General features: G+C 45.1%; 2 protein-coding genes across 2 annotated transcripts; both read right to left on the minus strand.

The window, feature by feature from the left end:
• Window positions 1–301: 301 nt before the first annotated feature.
• On the minus strand, window positions 302–8,681 carry pfkfb3 (6-phosphofructo-2-kinase/fructose-2,6-biphosphatase 3). Its single transcript, XM_079294940.1, has 14 exons — window positions 8,475–8,681; window positions 6,702–6,830; window positions 6,441–6,537; window positions 6,271–6,337; window positions 6,109–6,183; window positions 5,963–6,019; window positions 5,719–5,843; window positions 5,431–5,638; window positions 5,198–5,344; window positions 5,005–5,109; window positions 4,724–4,853; window positions 4,470–4,597; window positions 4,009–4,197; window positions 302–1,938 (listed from the first exon to the last, which is right to left on the minus strand). The coding sequence occupies exons 1-14, from the start codon at window positions 8,551–8,553 to the stop codon at window positions 1,885–1,887; spliced, it is 1,590 nt and encodes a 529-aa protein (XP_079151066.1). The 5' UTR covers window positions 8,554–8,681; the 3' UTR covers window positions 302–1,884.
• Window positions 8,682–11,439: 2,758 nt separating this feature from the next.
• Window positions 11,440–18,376, minus strand: rbm17 (RNA binding motif protein 17). Its single transcript, XM_079294941.1, has 13 exons — window positions 18,169–18,376; window positions 17,701–17,840; window positions 17,333–17,449; window positions 16,843–17,009; window positions 16,501–16,613; window positions 15,843–15,893; window positions 15,290–15,425; window positions 15,041–15,192; window positions 14,717–14,767; window positions 13,262–13,338; window positions 13,021–13,119; window positions 12,864–12,936; window positions 11,440–11,725 (listed from the first exon to the last, which is right to left on the minus strand). Exons 2-13 carry the CDS (start codon window positions 17,821–17,823, stop codon window positions 11,622–11,624), a joined length of 1,263 nt encoding a protein of 420 aa, XP_079151067.1. The 5' UTR covers window positions 17,824–17,840; window positions 18,169–18,376; the 3' UTR covers window positions 11,440–11,621.
• Between the last annotated feature and the right edge of the window lie 88 nt (window positions 18,377–18,464).

The raw sequence follows: 18,464 nt of genomic DNA on the forward strand, positions 1-18,464 counted from the left end.
GCCGGTAATCTCATGTTGTGCTCAATCATGTCAGAGAGAGAGCGAGATGTTACAGTTCCAGTCACTCAGGATTTGCCTGATAATGGGCGTGCTCCTCATAGCGTGTGAGATAGTGAATGGGTGAGATAGTGAGATAGTGAATGGGTGAGATAGTGAAGGTCGGAGTGCCAGGACACGCCGTGTACACTGCAGACTAACGCCATAAAAGGAAGCGCGATAAGAGTGGACGTAATATGAATGTTGGACTTTGAACAGTGAAAATAAGCAAACAACCAACACTGTATATGATCCAGGAGTTCATTTATTGGTCCAGCAGATGCAAAATCAACTGTACAACATACTGTCCTCTCGTGCATATTCCTTCAGATTAACGCAAGGGGCCTCTTGCTCCAAGCATGAAAATAAAGAATATAATAAAACTGTTTTTACAAAAAACAAATTTTCAAGTATCTCGAGCAGAAATGTTAACAAAAGTGTTACCGAGAGAGGCGAGCAGCAGCTTCGTTCTCAGCAGATCGGCCTGCCAATAGTACAAAAATACTTCCACGCCCGCATTTTCATTAAAAGACTCCCGAGGAAGTCATCTCCTGTGCAGTTATGTTGTATGTACAATCACATTTACAAAGATATTATTAACAGCACGCGTTGTTATAACAAAAATATAGGTGCTTACATTTGTGCGTAGCATGGCAGCAAAGAGGACATCAAGGGAAATGAACTTGAAGATTAAGAACTCGGCCTGCACCGTAGCGTCGAAGCTACACACTGAAAAATAAATATTCAAACTGTGAAAAGTGTAATATCGACGTGATATGTGGAGCTGTTAGGTGAAACTCGTGGCCCTTCTCGAGCTGTCGATTCCGAGAGAAATGGCAAAAGAAGCGGTGTCAGGCTTGCAAAACAAGCGCTACAGGCACTCTACGGCAAAAAACACCTTCATCACCACGACATGAAACTAAATGTACAAATTCATCCCCGTTGTGAGTGTTCCGGCATAGCACAATGAGTGTGACTAGTTGTAGACAAACTACCAAAATGGTGCATTTGAAACATTTTTTAAAAAGCACACTATGTATGAAAACATTTGGAAATGTACACAAACAGAATTGGGCTAATCTTGATGCCAACTGATCTTTGACATAATTTGCCGCTCAAATGAGCTGAACATTTGCCACTCTAGATGCTGTATACAGTGGCATGCCTTCTCCTCTTCCCCCTCTCTCTCACTCATTCACACAAACGTACAAACTCATTGGCATTTGCCTGCTGAATGAGGTATTTCCTCAAATCTGGATCATGAGTAGACTGGGTGTCATGGCTCAGACTGGTCCTCCTGTGGCCAGACTGGCTATGTGACTGCTGTCAGGTACACCACTTACTGCTCCGCACCCTCCCACACACTTTTCAATCAACTGTGCATTCATAAGTTGGGGGGGGGGGGGGGGGGGAAGGGAGGGGCGGAAAGATTTAACCTCACCGTGAGGGTTGGTCTTTGGTCTCACCAAAATAATAAAGCAGTAGAAACTGGTTTTCTGAGCTGTAAAGTGAAGACTGTCTGTTTAAACGAGTCACAGTTCTCCTCTTTCAGTCTGAAAACAAAGAAAATGTCTGACAATGGCAAGAAAGGGAGAAAGTCTGGCTTCGTAGTGACACGTCTTTGAACAGAAACATCTGATAGGACAGTCATTCAATAATCATGAGCCTTTTTGAGTAATAAAAAAAAAGTACGGTTACTTGTGTCCATAATTGACAAAATGACAAATTTACGGAAAAGAATTAGAAAAATAACTTCATTCACTATTCCTTGTCGTTTCATGCTCAGTGAGCCTTCGTCAGCGGTCCACTTTCCGGCCTTTAGAGCCACGTGAAAACATCGGTGCAGTTTTATTGGCAGGGCTGCAGGACTTCACGGAGGCCAGACGAGTTTCTCCTCAGGTTCTGTAAGCACAAAACGTTACGGCTTTAGACGTATTGCGGCAACTATGGACTACGCAACACGCCAGAGATTCAACAACAACACAGACGACTGAATGATACTCTCTCATGTAGCGTAATCCCTAAACCGCAAGTTGCATCACCTGTGTTTTCTTTGGCTCTGCCTCCTCAGATGTTTTGAGAGGGCGTGAAAACTGCCACTGAGTTCATGAGTATATGAACAGGTTGATGTGGCTGACTGTGTGTGTGTGTAGGTGTGTAGGTGTGTGTGTGTGTGTGTGCACAGAGTTGATCCTTGGGTGATTAGGAGGGAAGCTGACAAGATCCTCACACACCCAACAGCGTTCTCCATGCTGTGCTAGCAAAACTAGCACAGACAAGCAGTCTCATGTGGGCTAGTGAATGCACGATGCATGTTCACCTAACTGCCGACATGACAACTTATATTTGGTTGACTATGGCAGAGACTCATATTTGATAAAGCTGATGTCATTATCACAAGAAACAATAAAGTGAATTTTGGTAGATATTTAGTCGCAGTGAACAGCTGCTCTACAATTCTCAATCATCAAAAAAATAAAATAAATACATTTCAGTTTGTCTGAGTGGAAAGTGATTTTATAACTGACCGTTTTCATTTAGCTTGTGAACATTGTCAACACATTAATTAGCAAAGCATCGTTTTTTGTTAACACATTTGATTAGAACAAGTGCATATTGGAAGCTAGCTAAATAAGCCTGATGTCTATTTCGTTCAGCTATAATATAATAGTTTGGCCCTCTAAAAAACATCACAAAAAAACTAAAAATGTGCTTTTGTTTGCGTTTGATATAACCAACAATACTTTTAATTTAGCTTCTGAATAGTGTTTGTTTGTTAGCACCATCGTGGTTTTACTGTTAACATCTTTGACCCGCACGTCTAGCAGCAGCTAGCTTTAGCCTGTCACATTTGAGTCTCTGCTACATGAGCCTGCTGGCTGGTTCGTCAATAGTTTGATTCAAAAACTCCTCTCGTTTAGTTGAAACGAAAGAGTTTATGAGCCACAGTAATCTGGTTTAGTCGGGTTGGCAGATAGTCATCTGAAGTTATTCGCATCAGATGAGAACTACAGTATGACGCAACTGCAAAGCCTCTACGGTGCGTTTACCTTTGAAAGACTAAGAGCGAAACCACTGTCAGATATTAGAGGATGGTTCGTCTTTAAGCGGGACAACAATGGGCCAAAAATAAAACCAGAAAAACATGGACAAGAACAGGAAAGTCAGCATGAGTCAGCGTAGTACAGCAAGCCGATTAGGGTGACGACAACAACAATGACGACGGCTGCAGGAATCACAGGAATGTAAACTGGAAGTGAGGGTTCCCCGTGAACGAATAGAGCAGGAAACAGCACAGCTACTCCTAAAAACAATGTTCCAGTGACTCAAAGTCTGGAACGCTACAGATTTACTGGCAAAAAAAAGTCAGTTTACTGAATTATGATGCAGTCATCATAAGAAATATTCACAAATATGATTAATACGAGCTGTGTAAATGTTCATTTTTTTTTTCTCAATTTTGTGACAATGTGAGTGAATATTTCTTTATGTAATTTAACATTGTGTGAAAAAAAACAACCTTTTTTTTGCTGTTCATTAGTTAAATGTCAGCAGTGAACACTGTGTAAAAGAAGAAAAGCGGCAGGAAGAGAGTGGGTGGGGGGGGGATGAGATAAGAAATCAAAGCCAGACACACTAGAAGTGAGCGAATACTTACAGGCAAACTTTGCCCAGCCAGCGCTGTAAGGTGCAGAGGAGAAGGCAGCAGAGCAAAAGAGGACAGGAAACAAGTGAGTGACCATGCATGCAGAGAGGAAACAGATGTCTCGTGATGTCTTAAATGCTGTTCAGAAGGTTTTCCATCCTGATAAAAAGAGAATTCTGGGTAGACGTGAACCTCTTGGCCTTATTGGGCATCAGCTTCTGGTGACTTGAGTCTAAATAATTTGGTTCCAGCTTTAAGAAACCCATGTCAGTTAAACCCTAGTAACGCTAAATATGTCATGCTATGACATTAAATAAGAAAGCTACCTGTCCGGCCAGGGCGAGAGGGAGGTGCGAGGGGCTGCAGAGCGCCAGCGAGGCAACGGATGGCGGCAGCTCCTGGATCGGAGCCTCGTCGAGGTCGTCGATGCGAGGCTTCCTGATGTTTGACTCGGGGCTGGTCAGAGGAGTCACGCTGTTCCGCCTGATCAAGGTGCCAGGACCCCTCCTCACCTCCTGCAGGGTCAGAAATATTAAAGACGCTTAGAAGTATTGTAGAGTCGTTATTATCTTTATAAAAAAAGACCAAATTAATGTGCAGTTGCGGGTGGTTTCATTTAAATAGCTATCGATCTCCAGGAACACAACGGAGGCCCCAGCTGTATCCAGTTCTTTACAACTTTTTTCTGTTGTAATGAACCGTCACCCACAATAGTTACACATGACATTGACTTCAGTTCTGTGTGGACGAGAAGAACATTTCCAGTAATCAGTTCATCAAGTGTTACCTCCGGCCGGTCTCTGTGGGTGTTCACCGCCTCCACATTCAGAGAGATGGACTCCACCTTGCATCCGTAGGCGACCGGGGTGAGCTTCAGCACTGTGTGGAGGGGACACTTCAGGTAGGGCAGCTCCTCTGGAACAAAGGAAGAAGCAGGGAAAACAGAGACGTGAACACAGGTGCATCAGATTAGACTATCATAAATCTTTTTTTAGACAGTGACACGGAAGCAGAGGGCTTACGGGGACCTGTAGTACCCACCTGCGCTCTTATCCAGGAAGTAGGCCAGCAGGCAGCGCATGACGGCCTGGTGGCAGATCACCAGGACGTTCTCTTGCCTCTCCAGGTCCATGATGACCGGCTCCAGACGCTGGACCAGGTCCTGGTAGGACTGCAATCAGGATCGGGAAGGCGGGGATGTTAATTATTGTCACTTTGTTCGATCTTAGTTCTATCAAATACCTCAGAATTGGGTTGAATTCTAAAACAATAATCTGGATTGGTTTTCAGTGAATGCCAGTGGTGGTAGACCGTGTGTGTACCTCTCCAGCAGGGTAGCGATAGTAGTATTTATCTTCATCTCTTAAAGCAAACTCTTCCGGGAATTTCTCCTTCACCTCGTCGTAAGTCATCTCTTCACACATCCCCTAAAAAGAACAAGTACGTTATTCAGTTTTGGCAGCTTACGTAGTTGTGTGTTGCGTGCGCAACAGTGCGCGTTAGTGCGATACTCACAGCGTCTATCTCGTTGAGAGCCTTCCACTGTTCGTACGGGACTCCCAGGTGCTCTGCGGTCTGGATGCTGCGACACAGCTGGCTGGTCCAAACCTTCAGATCCGTCGGCTGCTGCTCCTCCACAAACCGAGCCAGGGCAGGTGAAAACTACAGCGGGGAAGGAACAGTATTCAGCACCTGAAGTTCGGTTCGTTGATGATCTATTTCACGGTTCTGCCTGCGGCTGCTCGTACCTGCTTGCCCCGCGGCGAGAGGCCTGCGTCGCCACCCAGCCGCCCCTCCAGGTTGTCGGTGCTCTCTCCGTGCCGACACAGGTAGATGGTGCGGGGCTGGACGTGGATGTTCATCAAGTAGTAGACGATCTTGCTCTGGATGTGATCCTGGATTTGGTTGACGAGGAAACGCCGACCCACGTCTATCACCTGGATGAAGGAGAGACCCCTGGAGGACGGACAGGATGTGGTGAGCGATTTTGTATTGGGCATCAGACGTCCCGACAAAAGCCCATGCTGATCATTTACCTGTCGTGCTGATCGGGGTCCAGAGGTTGGTAGCTGGTTTTGTAGCATTCAATTCTCTTCTGGAAATCCAACATGGCGTCCGTCTGGTTGCAGTCCCGGTAGTCGGGGCACGACACCTTCACTTCCTGCACAGGGAAGAAGATTGTCAGATGGCAAAAAACACGCCTGATCCCAGAGAGTTATAATCACTTCATGTCATTTCAAACAGCGCCGGGGTCCGTTGTGACGTCTGAGCACGACTCACCATGATGTTCGACTCGATGACGCTGGGATCGTCGCACACGGACTCGATGAAAAAGATCTGGGCACAGAAAGGAAACTTGGTTGAAAGTCGCCGCATTGGCGTTGATGTCATGCCTCGACTCCTCAGGTCGCCATAGCAACACTTACCTTGAAGTCGTTATCACTGCCGAACTGGAGGATCATGTCACGCCTCTCCCTTGTCGTGTTTGTGGCATCGAAGACCTGAAAAGGGACACGAAACAGTGTGATGGGTTTTTCATCTGGACAAACTCTTTGTAAAAAGCGCAAGATGCATGATGGGAAACTCACCGCTACTTGGCCTCCCTCGTCTTTCAAATAGGACTTGACGTCCCTCAAGGCTGCTAAGGCACATTGCCTAAAGAGAGGGAGAGGACAGCGATTTTCATTTTGAATTACCAATAAAGAATAAACAGTAGATTACTCTTATCACGCACGTGTGTTTTATGTGTTGAACTCACTGCCTGATTTTAACGGCATACTCGTTATCGGGCTTGAAGAAGTCATAAGAGCTGTAGTTCTTGACCGCCTCCCTGCGGTACTGCCCTACGTTAAATACTACAACACCACACACACACAGAAGAAGAAGAAGCAACAACAAGCATGAACACGATGTCCTGGAGGCAGAAACGTGACTCGATGCTGCCGGGCAAAACACTTGAAGGTACAGAGGGACGTCCTGTAAGCTGCTGAACAGGCTGTGGGTCCGTGTGTCGCGTTACCTTTGGCGGGCATGCCGATCCAGTTGAGGTAGCGGGTGAGTTTCTTGGACATGTAAGTCTTGCCTCGAGCTGGAAGACCCACCATCACGATGACGGTGGGGGGGTTGGCGAAGTGCGGGGCACCGGCCGCTGTGGAGAAGGATGGGCAAGGGGAGGGAATGCGTTACGACAACTTACAGTCAACGCCTTTCTCAACAAGTCAGAGAAGGAGCAGAGGACAGAATAAACATATTGAATTTACATCTTGTGCTCTGCAACCAGAGAGGGCCCGTACACCCGGCTGCCGGGGAGCTGGCGCTAATAGCAGCTGCTCGCCAAGAGCCGCAAAACTGCCTGAACCCATTTCGTCAAAACAACCTCTGCACCTGTAATCTCTAGTTATCTCCATGCTGACGCCCTACCAGTGGGCACGTGGCAGTCTGCTGTCGCCTTTCACTTCCACCTCACTGCACATATGACCCACCTTTGCACGTATGAACGGGCTTACACGACCCAGAAGTTGTTTTTACTTGACAGAATCGCCCCACCCCCTGAGGCCCGTGGGAGATTGTATATCAGCAGGTTGCTTCATGTTGCCTTGGATTCACAAAGCGGGTGGCTGGGCAGAGGAATGCAGGGCGTTAATACCACTTGGAAAATATGTGCCGTGTGTAAGCTAGTGTAGACTGTCACATTTCCTCAGCTTCAAAGGGTCAGTGATCACTCAGCGCCCTGAGAGCAAATTGATGCTCGCTAATCCTGTTTGCATAACAAAACAGCCACGCTGCTTAAACTGAAAAAACGGATCAGACTCTAAGTCTATCCTCGGACATCTGGTTCATCACCCCCCCTCAACCTCTTTGCACTCCTCATCTACTGTACAGCATTCCTTCTCTGTGCATCAAATAGCCATCATAGCTTTTCAACTCTCCTCATTACCGAACTGAGATATCTGAGGCAGGAGCAGCAGAGAGTTAGTCAGGATAAAGAAGTCTCTTCTGGCTTACATTTTATTCTCATTACACTTAAATCCTACCGCTGTACAAACTGCAGGACGGTACAAACTGTGAAGTGATTTTTCTGAGCACACATCCCTCAACAATAATCTCTCTTCTTTGTAGTCTCTTTGGTATAAACCCGGAAGCAAGACGGCCGCAGGGACGCGCCATGCACACACGCGCGCTGCCAGCCGACTAATTAGAAAACGGTACCGCTTTAAAACCATTGTCAGACGGAGAGGTTGTGAGACACCGTGGTAACCACGGTGACCGGAACTTCGTCATGCTACTGCTGGAGGAGAGGCTGTGACGTGCCGCACGTGCTGATCAAGACCTACAATCAATGAAACGTCAGAAGACCGGCGTAGGGAGGACAGGTGCACTGATGACTGATACATCACAGCAGAACTATGGCCCCTCGGCGGAAATATTACAAGGAAATTGGAGAGAAAATGTCGAATAATGAATGTACTTCTATAGAAAATTGGTCGCTATAAGTTTGTACCAGTAGAAGTAGCCTAGTAATGCTACACGCTGCTATAAACAGCAGTGCTGACCACCATAGACAAACACTTCGTCATTTAAGCTAACCTAGCTATAAGTTGGCCATAAAAAAAAGGAGCTGTCAACTTCAATGTATAATTATAAACACTTTAAATCCATATAAAAGTGTTTATCATTCAGTTTAGTAGGTATAGACAATACCATACACATTGATAATACTGGGCATATAATTATTGAGCAATACTTTATCAGAGAAACCCGAAAGAATATCAGACATTGTATGAGATTTTACCTCTCCGGGGTGCCGGCTTGTCATCCTTGGTGGGCACCCAGATCTTTTGGATCCTGTTCTGGGTCAGCTCTCTGTGCATCCCTTAAGGACTGAGGAGCCGAACAGCACAGAAGAACCGAGTCGCTTAGATTCCGGAGGTAAAAAAAAAAAGGGACAGAAAAGGAGGACGGTGGTTGTTTAATTAAGCAGGCGCTTCGTCCGTTCAGGTTCAATGTCCCGAGCTATTCTCAACGTCTACAGAGCGCGTTGAGCCGGTCTACGGCACACATCCGCTATTTAACCCCGCCCGGCTGGCCAAGCAACGTGACTGCGGTGACGAAAGCCAACGCACGCGCGCAAGCACACGGCCATGCATGCAGTCATACACAGGCAGCTGCAGCGCCTCTCTGTGGTAGTTTAACTCTCTCATAGATGACATTTCATGCAATCTAACATAGCGGGCACGTTATCTGGATTAAGTGTGATTCATTTGTTTCTACTTTTTTTTGTATTACTAGTAGTAGCCGAAGTAACCTATATTTAGCCTTTGTTATTATTTAATTGTTACTTGTATTCCTGTTATTGAAATGTATTGATTTGCAAACATTTTTGTATATTTTTTTATCTTTTAAATAAGGTTGGAATTGGAGCAGTATGATGATTTCCTTTATTCTAAATTGGAAATGTCTCGATAAAGTTATTAACAGTTTGTTAGAAGTGGCGGTTGTCTGTGTTTATGTACACTTTGTCCACGTCTTCCTGCTGCTTCATCATAAGCCCCGCTCTATGAGAGGAAACGTGCAGAGCGTCACATCACCTCACGCTGCTTCCGACCTCACACTGGGTTGTCCCACTGAGTCATAATGGGCATGATAAATATATATAAAAAAACAAAATTGTGCAAGTGAAAATATTTTTTAGTGTAGTGAAATCCCTGTTGCATCAGTTTGGATTTGTACTTGTACTGAACTCTCTCCAACCTTTTCCCCAAAAACGAATGCGTTATGGCACTCCAACTAATATCCTGTTTATTTAAGTGGATTTATTCAACAGAGTGACAAACTCTTTCCTGTTGCCCACCTGAACAAAGGGCATCCGTGTGACAGAAGAGAACAGCAGTATAGTAGTGATATTTATGTTCCTATGAACATAAAACTTTTCACATTTTAGATTGTATTTTGTCTCAGCAGGACAAACTGCCTGTCCGTCTTGTCCAACTTTTCCTAAAAGTAGCTGTGAATCCAAATGGGGCCTGGCTGACTACAACGTAATTAGAATAATATTTGCAATGAAAACACTTGAAGTCTTTGGTGTGTATTGAAATGTACTTTGAATGACATCTCTCTGTTCATTGAAAGACGTAGCCTAACAGTGAATCATCAGCATCATCATATACAGTATGTTTCCATGCAGTGGTGCAAAGAAACTCGGTTCAACTTCTTACTTTGCTCCTTTTTTCACTGCTACGTTTATTCAGCAGCTACAGTCAAGTTATTTTTCCCATAAAAAACCATGTGATAGCCTTATGAAGTATAGCACATTATTTAAGATTCAACCAGTAGTTGTCAGCAGTTCCGCCACAGTGAACCTCACAGATAGCCTCCTTTAAAATACCTGTTCAAGAACCAAAGAGGTTAAAGTCGAATTTTATAATAAAAGCAACGATTAGGTAAAAGCCCCCAAAAAAGAAATTTAAAAAAAGAACTTTGTTGTTTTTTCTACCCTACCACATTAATCATCTCACGACCCCTCAGATTTACTGCACCATGTGACCCTTTGGAGGACACCTGCATCTAAAGTGGTTAAAACTGCAGTCGCGCCATATTGACGTTTAGCTATAAATGCATTCAATTGGTTCAGAGAGAACCATCAGCACACTGGAATGAAGAGATAATCAGAAGGTTGCATCCACAAAATATAAATCCCTGACTTAATGTATTCACTCACTGGATATGTTCACACAACATATCCAGTGAGCCAAACGCATCGTAACCTCTCGACCTCGTCTCAAGTCACACCGGCTGGTATGTAGGCCAGGGTTAAATATGCCGCTGACAGCCAATCACATCACTCCACTCTGCGGCGCACGTTCAGGACACGCTCTCAGCATGGCTTTCACACCTGGTTCCTACATGTGCGCGCGCACACACACACACACATACAGACTACACACACACACACACACACTGCTATTACAGGCCCAACTGTGGCACAGCAAGTGTGTCTGTTATTTAGCTTGTTCTTTTTTTCTACTTTATTCAAAATCACCAGAAGGAACTCATTGTTTTATTTTTTCATTTCCAGCTTTTCAAAGTAAAGGAACGTCGGTCTAGCTTGTCGTTTTGAAGTAGCAGGAGAAAGATAAGAAGCATTCTGTGAAAATATTATTGAAAACGTTTTACTGTAGTGCGTGAGAAACATATTGATAACAGCCGGTCAAACTTCTGTCTTTCATCACAGCCATACTCCCTCGACCTTTGACCCCTGCAGTATGAATGAGGATCTATCCTGATCTGATTAAGCCTGCTCCGGTGGGATGCTTCCTGACGTATCTCACCAGCACCTCATGAGGCCCTTTTTGGTGCGCTTACATAATTCTGAATGAGGCTGGGGCTGCGTTCACCGTCACACTCCCCTTCCCATAATCCATCAGGGCTAAATTAAGACTATCGGGCCCCTGGGATGTCCCAACGCTACCGTGGAACCGGTGTTATGTCAGACAAAATTCAGAGAAGAAACTAGGCTCCATGACAGATGTGTGCAAGTTTTGAGTTACATTTATGGGTTTGCTACGGAGTGTTTGTACCAGGATGAAATATTTCACATTTTCAAACTGGAAAACAACTGTAGCTCAGTCACCATGTCTAGGCTGCTTTCTAATTCCCATACTGACTCTAAGAAATGCTAAAAATGTTAAACTCAACAACAAAAACATACATCTACACAGAATAATGACACATAAATAAAGAAACAAGAAAACTAGACGTAGTTTATACCCTTTAATTTGTCTTGATATAAAGGTATTTTTCATCTCGGGACAAAAAAAAACAAAAAACAATGATCTACAAGATGGACTCACCACTAGATACAGGCACTTCAATGCTGTTCAGGAAATTAAACAAAAGGTTTTATGTACAAGTGAGGAGACGATGTGCGCCCAGGGAGACATCAGAACTGCTCACCGAGGTCCAAAACCCAAAACTTGTCTAGATTGTAGAAGCAGGCCTTGACGATTCGCCCGCCGAAATACCGTCCGTTCAGATCCACCACGGCTGTAGAGGGGAGAGGGAGGGAGGGAGGGAGAGGGAGGGAGGGAGTTAAGGTCAGACTGTACCCAAGTACACAGATAAACCTTTCCACATAAGGATCAGTGCTGCCAAATAAAAGAAAACCTGCTTTGACGGGGTTATACATGGTATAATAGTATGCAGAAGTGTTACCCTGCCTCATCTGTATTCATTTCAGCTGGTTTTTCCAAAGTGTCCCAGAATGCCTTTGACCAGCTCCTGAAGGGCACTTGAACATGTGACTCTTGGCCCATGGTTGAATCGCAGGGTTATTTACAAGGCCCTGGAAATATGCTGCTGTACTTTCACCAGGAAGAGAAATACACCAAACGAAATGATGCCAGGGTTGTTTCCACCCTGTTCCCAGTCTTTGTGCTAAGCTAACTTTTCTCTAGTCTTTTTGGCTGTAGCTATATGGTGATGTAGCCCTGATGCCACCCTGGAATGACTACAGCAAAATTAAAAACTTTAAATTACAGCTAACTTCGGCCTGAGAATGACTTTACTGAAATTTCCCGCAGTTGCAGAAGGAAAACAGGTGGGACGGGGTTCCTTGAGCAAGACAACACAGTGGTCATCTCCTTCCCGTTACTGTGGGACCATGACCTCTGACCTCCCTATCGAGGAACAGCGAGAGACTTTCCCTCCTGGGAGCAGTGCAATGTTTCGTCCTCCTCCGTAGAAATAGAGGCAGTGTGACACTTGAAAACGACGCGTTATGACCGAGGCCCTCCGAGTGTCTGTCCCGCTTTCCTGAGAGCTGTGATGTAAGCGCGCTTCTGCCGGTGCCGCAGGGGAGACGCCGGGGCTGCTGGGCCACGTGTGATGCAACACCGCAGGGAGTCTCACCTTGTTCCTGATCTGGGCCGACCCATTTAGAACGGGGCACACTTTCACCCCGCATTATTAGAGCAGTTATAAAACGGTGGGAAGAAACGGGTGCAGTTACATAAAAGTCGATCGCCCAAACCCCCCCAAAAAAAAACAGCCGGCCGGCGTGTGGAGGTGACCCGCTGAAAGCAGAACCCCAAGGGAAATGTGGATGATGATAAAGAACAAGTGGACCTATCAGCGGAGGGCTCATGCGGGAGTGCGCGCATGAGACGACAAGAAAGATACTGACCTTTGATGGCTGACTCCACCCTCTCAAACTCCAGGAATATCCGGACAGCTTCCTCATCTGGCACGACTGCAATCTGAGGAGCAAAGTTTCATTGTGATTGTCCCGTTTGATCAACAAATCCACGGCGCACTTTGTGCATTTTTTTTTATTCCCTCACCTCAAATATGACACATTTAACCACTTTGCCGTATTTCTCGCACTCCTCTTTCGTCTCCCCCTCCAAGTCCTCGTCCACCTCTCCGCGGCCCACCATGTTCTACGAGACAAACAGAGACATCAGGGCTACGTGCATGGGAGCACGGAAGATAACGAGGGCTCAAACTGCACCAGAAGCTCTGGTATTCACTTCATGTTCTGCTCCAATCTGGAAAACAACATTTAAGAACACACACACATACCCTCAGCAGGACCACTTTGGTCGGGTTTTTGAGGATCTCTGTGAGCGGGTTGATGTCTGACTTCTTGGAAGAGTCCGCTGGTTGGATGGAAACAGACATTTTTTTTAAAGAATATCCACAGGCTGCTGGTGAACTGGCTAACAATAAGTTGTATCGCATTGAGCTTGATTCCTGTGATCGATTAAACAAGTCAGAAAAGTATTTTGTTCAAAAGCTGTTATAAAAACTGTTCTGTTTGCTGAGCCGACACGGTTTTCCTGTCACGTCTGGCATATGTTAAAGCACTGCTTTTTATTGTGTTATAGATGCTGCCGAGGAAACTATTACTAATACTATTAGTATGACTAAGCAACAAAGGAGTCCTGAACTCTACTTCCACTTGAGGGGACCAGGGAGAGAACGTCTGAAGAGTGACTGTATTCTCATCTAAACTCTTGTCCTGTACACTGGACAGTACTGATTACAGATTCCTGCACACTGGCTGCAAATCCCTCTAAATTATAAAGTCATACAACTGCGGCAGTTTTGCTGAAAACAAAGCAGTGATGACAGATGATCAAACTGTGACATCTAGTGATTGAAAGCAAACACTGCATCCAGAAAGAAGCAACGGGTGACGTCCACTGTTTTCATTTCAAAGCGCTCAAAAACAGAACGCCACACTCCTCGTTAACCCATTCCATCTCTCGCTTACGTTTGCCTCTGAGGTCACAGTCTGCGCTCCGTGTTTTCTTATTGTCGCTAACACTTACAAACTAGTGGAGTTCTGAAAGGACTATTCTAATCTTTAAGGCAAGAGTTTGACGTTTTGTGAAATTTGCTTATTCGCTCTCTGGAGAGAGTTAAATGAGAAGATCGGGTACCATCTCATGTGTATCCGGTGATCAGGAAGCAACAGCCAGCAGCTGGTTAACTTAGCTTAGCATAAAGTCTGTAAGCGGGTAACAAAATCCACCAACCAACGCCTCTAAAACTCACTAATTAACAGGATATCTTATTTGTTTACTCTGCACAAACACAGAAAAAGGTAAATGCTAGATTATTTGTAGAAGTAAATAAGCGTTGTGGATTTAGCCTAATATTATTGTCGATGAGGTTGGGAAACTAATCAGAAAACAATGCAAATTATAGGCAATGAGAAGGAAAATAATGGTCAGTTGTGACCTCAGTTTGGGCTGACAACAAATACGTTTAGGGGGTAAACAAAGACTTGATTCAAAGCAACATTACGAAACAAGTGCAGACTGCAGTGTTATCCCACATTCAGCGAGGGCGACTATTGAACTCATTGCCATACCATTTTAACACAGAACTCCTCGCACTGCTGTTTAAATAAACACATACATGGATAAAACGCATGCAAACACACACGCTGCTAGAATAAAAGACAGGCAGGACGCTACACTGTGCGTAATGAAAAAAACAAAAATTGAGAAAATGGGAGTGACGGCCAACCTGCAAAGCCTCCGACTGAAGTCTCAGCAGCAACTGTCTGGCTGGACCCTGCTGCTCAGTCACACACACACACAGACAGACACACACACAAGTACACAAAATGAAAAAGACGTGCACACAGAGTCACAGTAAAACATCAAAACTGATCCTGGAATGACACCATGATGGTCACTGATGAGTGTAGAGCAATAATACACATGAACAGATCAAAACACTTCTGTTGAAACTGAAAGTCAATGTTTGACAGACTGAGACCGAACGCACGGTCTGGAGGAGACACAAGCAAAGGACGGTTCATGCAGATGACAGGTAGAAAGTACTTACGTTTCTCTGCGGCGTCGCCAATGATGATCTTTCCACCTCTCTTGCTGGTCTTCTCCACAGACAGCGCCGTGCTGAGGCCCTGCTCGTGCTTCCCCAGGCCCTGGCCTTCTTTGAAGCCGTACTTCTGCATGATCTTATGGGCCACCGTACCTCTGTGGGGGTTCAAAAGCGGGATTTGTTGCGATATTAAAATTAAGTTACGACTCAAAAACATATATTGCCTGCCAGTTGTGTGTGCGTCCCACCCACCCCATGTTGGCCAGGAAGGAGCTGGTTGGTACGGGCGGTGAACGTGGCCGCTCGGAGTCCTCGTACATAGGTGGAGGGATGGCGGCCTTTGAGCCTCTGGCAGGACGGCCTTCATCCTCGTAGGTGTACGATGAGCCTAAAAGCACAACCATTACTGACACGTGGTGCAGCACTGAGGTCTTAACAACATATTTCCTGTTGTTATTCTTTTCATGTATTCTGTTTGGTCTTCTTTGTTTTTCCTTCCTTGTGATTTTAAACTGACATTCACAACGTTAAAGACACCTCAAACTCTGACGATGTAGAAAACGCTGCCCTCTGCTGTAGACAAACTGCCAATTAAACACTATACGGTGCTCACGTATTCCACACACAACCGCCATGTGTGGTTAACTGTTACATGTAACGTGACTTTTCAGGGACCAAGACCTAATTTTCCACCGACTAACCAAAAGAAACGTAGGAGCATTTCACACAGGATTACCACCGAGCAGACCGCTGTTCCTGCTCTATTTTGGTTTTCCTTAGACGAGTGATGAATCTGAAGACTTACCATCCTTATCCACGAGTGAAGAAGGAGGAGCGATAGCTGCTCCACCCATCACTAGAGAGAGAGACAGAGAGAGAGAGAGAGAGAGAGAGAGAGAGAGAGAGAGAGAGAGAGAGAGAGAGAGAGAGAGAGAGAGAGAGAGAGAGAGAGAGAGAGAGAGAGAGAGAGAGAGAGAGAGAGAGAGAGAGATCCATCACGTCAGACAGGTGAAGTTTAGCTTTAGTCTCGTTTGAAACATGGTGACTGTGATACACAGCAACTGAATTCAATGTACCTCATCAGACACCGCACTACTATGTTTCCCCATTATTATGCTGTTCATCAAAGAGTAAAATGTTTGATATATTTATTTACATACCTACTCTCAACCGTTAAACCTAAGAAAAGCATGTTAAGCTCACACAGAGACTCTGTGAGGAAGGATAAGCTTGTGTTTAATGGGGAAATTCCAAAATGGATTTCTTTCCCTAAAAGTGGAGAAAAGCTCATCCGGAGAGAATTTGGTTTTACGTCAGGTGCTGACAAATTATGTCTAAATCATCTTGGTAAAGTTGGCCTTGATGCTACAGCTCTGAAAACATGAAACCATCAACAGATAACAGTTCCACGTATATTCCTACAGGTGCTTTACATGTGCGCCATGTGAGGTAAAATCACTCACTCCGTTTCCTCCGCTCTGTGTCGAAGTCCTCCTCCTCATCCGACTCGCCCTCTGCTGCAGGGAAACGAGAGAAACCACTTGGAGCTCCGCCTTCTGGCCTGTCTTTCCTCTTCCTGCAACACACCAGGTTCAAGATTCAGACAGAGCTCCTGTGTTCTGATAAATATTTAGTATTCAGGACTACTATTAGATGAGAAATATCTAAAGTCCTACAGGACTTTTCTGGGTTTGGTCCCATGTTGTTGCTACAAACACACAATTACAGGTGCATCAAGATCCACCCGGATGCTGAACAGCAACCATTAGGGAAAAGACAACGAGGGATTTGAGTCATGACAGTACTTTTCTCTCTCCTCGATCTCCTTCTGCCGCTCCTGCTCCCTCTGGCGCTGTCGTTCTTCTCGGTGTCGCTTCACCACTTTCTCGTAGTCGTTGGGGAACATCGGATCGTACTCGTCCGCCAACGGGATCAGCGCGTCGCCAGAAGAGAAACCACTCGGCACGGCTTCCTGAAGCGCACACACACACACACACATACACGTATGGCCCACAATATGAGAGAGTTAGAGATCTCCCGATGCAGCTGTAAAACTATTTTGATGAGGATATTTACATTCATTTTCAGCGGATATGGAAGGAGTGTTCATGCAACTGGATCACAACACCACACAGTGCTCGGTTACATATTATTAACATTACGTACTGAACATTTTCACTCTGCGTCTTTGGCTTACATCCAGACGAATCAAAGCACTTTGAACATTCCAAACATTTTATAAACTCAGAGGATTTCATGAACACTGATAACCCGGGGTCACTGGATAAGACAGACCTTAATTCCAGCGGCAGCATGTGGAGGAGTGTCTGTGATCTGTCTGTCATCACTGGAGCCTCCTCTCTTTAGATCAATAACCGGAGCCAAGACCGTGGTCTGCTTCATCCGCTGGGTCTACACACACACACTCATTGAATAAGTCCACATTGGTGTTTCCATGTTGCAATTGTTTGGCATTCTCAACACTTTTTCTAAATTTTACATTTGCTTGGTTACATGTTATTCTACGTCGTTTATCATCTCTACTGTATATGCACTCTCTTCTTTCACTAACATCAACAAGGTATCCTCTGACAGATGTGTTTCTCCTTCATTCTCCTATTGTTCGTGTGCACTGTACTTGTACTGCACGTAACGTTACCCACCTTGGCCTGAGTCAGAGCCGCCTTCTTCACCTTCAGCTGGGACTGCAGCAGCTTGAAGTTCTTGGACCAGCCTTCGGTCTTGGTGTCACTGGCGCCCACGCCGAGGTCATCATACAGCGACATCGCAGTGCCTCTGTATCCTGCAGACACGTTTCATTTGATTTAACGTTAGCATCATTTCGTTCTGCAACTTGGGACAGAAATTGAGGCTGTACCTGAGTAGCAGCCTAATTGAAAAGCTGGTTCACTTTTGTTGTATCCAAATGTTTTATTCATGGGAGGTTCAATGCAACGACATGTCGAAATATCACTTGCTATATTTAGTTAATGTAGACCTGTCTTAAACTCAAACAGACCAGGAGAAACTGGCTAAACATCAATTAGCTAACGTTAGCTAATGCTAATATAGCTACTTTGCTGTCTACGTCTAAACTAATTATGTTTAAAAGAACCGTATTATTAACCTACTGTTTTTTAGAAACACCTTGGCATCAACTGCATGTAAGTGCCTACAGCATAAAAGGAGTTCAGAGGAACATTTGATGTGGAGCTATCTCCTCGCTGTACGAGCCGGAAGCCGAGAGCACAACAACAAAACTAAGCACGACAGTCCAGTCGCTCGACTGCACTTTCCGCTCTTGCCCCACCTAGCGGCTGGATGACTTTATGGTCACCACTGTATTACGCTTCAATGTACTCGCCTCTCTCGCACCAGAGCAACACGGAGCAATGCTTTTTTTAATGGCAGTTCTGTGCCCTCGCAT

This window comes from Melanostigma gelatinosum (assembly GCF_949748355.1).
Source record: "Melanostigma gelatinosum genome assembly, chromosome: 22".
Classification (NCBI taxonomy): Eukaryota; Metazoa; Chordata; class Actinopteri; order Perciformes; family Zoarcidae; genus Melanostigma; species Melanostigma gelatinosum.